Source organism: Camellia sinensis, chromosome 12 (genome assembly GCF_055761805.1).
Source record: "Camellia sinensis isolate YWXY chromosome 12, ASM5576180v1, whole genome shotgun sequence".
NCBI lineage: Eukaryota > Viridiplantae > Streptophyta > Magnoliopsida > Ericales > Theaceae > Camellia > Camellia sinensis.
Genome location: NC_138972.1, coordinates 36019347 through 36022119, shown reverse-complemented (window position 1 = coordinate 36022119; position 2773 = coordinate 36019347). Strand labels below are relative to the sequence as shown.

General features: G+C 34.7%; 1 protein-coding gene across 1 annotated transcript; it reads right to left on the bottom strand.

Annotated features, from left to right (window-relative positions):
* Positions 1 to 311: 311 nt before the first annotated feature.
* LOC145804460 (uncharacterized) lies at positions 312 to 1359 on the bottom strand. The gene has a single exon (XM_082898384.1). The coding sequence runs from the start codon at positions 1261 to 1263 to the stop codon at positions 571 to 573; it is 693 nt and encodes a 230-aa protein (XP_082754510.1). The 5' UTR covers positions 1264 to 1359; the 3' UTR covers positions 312 to 570.
* Between the last annotated feature and the right edge of the window lie 1414 nt (positions 1360 to 2773).

Below are 2773 nucleotides of genomic sequence, written 5' to 3'. Positions count from 1 at the left end.
ATCTAATTTTTAATAGAAATTAGTTTGAAGAGTAAACTGAAAAAAATTTGAAATATTAAGAGTCAAAGTGAGGAAGAAAAAAAAAACAAATTTTAAGGGTTAAAGTGAAAAAAAAAAACCAAACATAAAATGGACAAAATATAATTTACCATTATTTTCTTTCATTGTATGGAGCATTAATGCAATTTGTCAGTCCCTTCCCTTTGCCCTCATTTTTATTGATGTAATTTTTGTTCTCTTCGCTTAAATTTTCATCAATAAAAAGGGTTTTTTTTTGCTATAAAAAACAAAAAGAAAAAGGAAAAAAGGTCTTGGAATCAAACTCCCACACAGATTATTATTATTATTGCAAGCAATCCTCTGCACAGCAGATCTATTTTTTCATACAACAAACAGTTCCATACAAAATCCAGTTGATATTGTATAGGATCAACAGCTTACAAACACAGAAACAAAAAAAAAAAAACAAAATCAAAAATAAATAAATAAGAAGACTAGTAAATACATAACTGGGTTCAGAGTGCTGAATTTTATTGGGTGTGGAAGGTTTGCAGCTGTCCCTTAACAAGCTTAAGCAGAACACTGGAAACCAGAAGGAGGTGTCTTCCCACAGTCTACAAGGACTTGAAGAGCAATTGGTATAATAATGTTAATATTCAGAAGCTTTGCCTTAATGGTTGTGCAAAGACATACAGCTGCATCTGAGTCCACTAGTCCTTGCAACACTGGACAACAAGTGTCCTTGGCGCTGCTTCCGATTCCAATGTGAACTTGGCCACTTAACACGTCCACACACGCCCCTAGTTTGAGAGTGTCGATTGGGCACGTTTGTTGTGCCGGAGGAGGAGGAGGGAATGGCACCACTATTGGGGTTGGTGGTGGACATGGCGTTTTTGGCTCCGGAGGAGGCGGCGGAGGAGGACATGGCTTTTCAACCGGGGGAGCAGGAGGAACGGGTGGTTTGGGGACATAAGGCGGCGGCATCACAATTGGAGGTTTGGGCACGTAGGGTGGTTTAACAACGGGTGGTTTGGGCACATATGGGGGTTTAACGACGGGTGGTTTGGGGACGTAAGGCGGTTTCACAACCGGAGGTTTGGGTGGTGGTTTAGAAGGATGTTGGGGTGGCAAGGGAGGCAATTTGGGTGGTGGTATGGAAGGAGGCGTTGGGTATGGACAGTCAGGGCATGCAAGTGTAGTTAGCAAAGTCCCCAAGTTCAGAAGAAGGATTAAAAGACTTGCCAAAGTAGTATACTTGGCCATGGTTTGAAAAAACCACTATTGTCAAAGTGGTGCAGGAGAGAGAACTTGTAAACACTCTTTCACACACACACAGGGTGCTTGCTTGAGCTTGTGAACACACACAAACACTTGCCTTCTTATAGAAGGAAAAGGAGGTGGGGTAGGGACAATAAAATACTCTTTTTTTTATTTATTTAATAGGTTAATTGAAATGTTTGTCGTCATTGGTTGACTAAAGAGACACCACAAGTGGATAGGGGGGGGGGGGGGGGGAGAGACGACAAAGATAGTATTACTCTTCTCTTAATTCCTTTCACAGGGTAAATTATAATTTTACCTCTCAACATTTAAATATTTATAAATAATTATACTAGTAAGGTTAAAGTAAATAGAATTAAAACATGTGGCGGATGAACATATGACTAATTACAGATAAAATGTATATTTTAATATTTATTCATTCATATGATTAATGAATGACTTATAAAAAATAGACAATATGTTATGTGAATTAAAATATTAAAGGAGGGCATTATATATATAATTAATATGTAATACTATCTATTCATATCAAATTAAAAATATCATCTCAAGTGGCGCAATCACAATAATCACAATTATTGTCTGTATATTAATAGAACTTACTTTTTGTTGGTGGTACTAGACAACGATGGTGGCTCCATAAGAAAAGAAGAAGAAAGGTGGCAGTAGCTAGGGAAGGAGAGTAGCGATAGATTAAAAAAAAAAAGATAGTGATAAAAGTGCATCAAGGAAAAAAAAGTAGTGACGGACAACAATAAAAGTTAAAGGTGATTGTCAATCATAATAAATGAAAAAAATAATTAAATTATGTAAATTATGTTTATTTTGCTAGTTGTAACTAGCAAATAGCTGTAATTGATAGCGTTTTAAAAGTTAAAAATTTAAATTAAAACAATTACAAAATTAATATTTGATTTGTTACTGGCGTGAAACTTAAAAAAAAGTTCTTTAATCGCCCCAAAACTCAAAAAAAGGAATGTCAGTGAAATGAACCATGTGTCGACAGATTAAGAAAGATTTGGCATGGTTGATTGACTTTGAAAACTGAAGCAGGGACGGCCCTGGCGCATACGGCACAAGTTGATGGGTAGGGCTCGTCAAAAAAAAAAAAAAAAAAAACTCTCATTATAATTTAAGGGTTGTTTGGGGTGTCCTAAATAAGTGCACTTTTTGTCTTTTTGGACTAAAAAGTTGAGGGAAAAAATATGAATGTTTGGGTTAACTTTTTGACTTTTTATGAAAAAATGTGTAATAAAAAATTGTAAAAATTGGTTTTAGAGGAAAATTAGGATTGGGAGTTGTGCAGCCATAATTGTTGACTTTTGGTGAATAGTGTTAACTTTTTAACTTTTTGAGTAACTTTTTGACTTTTTAGCTTTTTTTAAGTATCCCAAACTTGGCCTTAGTATAATATATTAGGTATATTTTAAATTTAAAAAATTAAAAAAAAGTTTAAATTAATTTAAAATAAATTGATCCATTAAAAAAT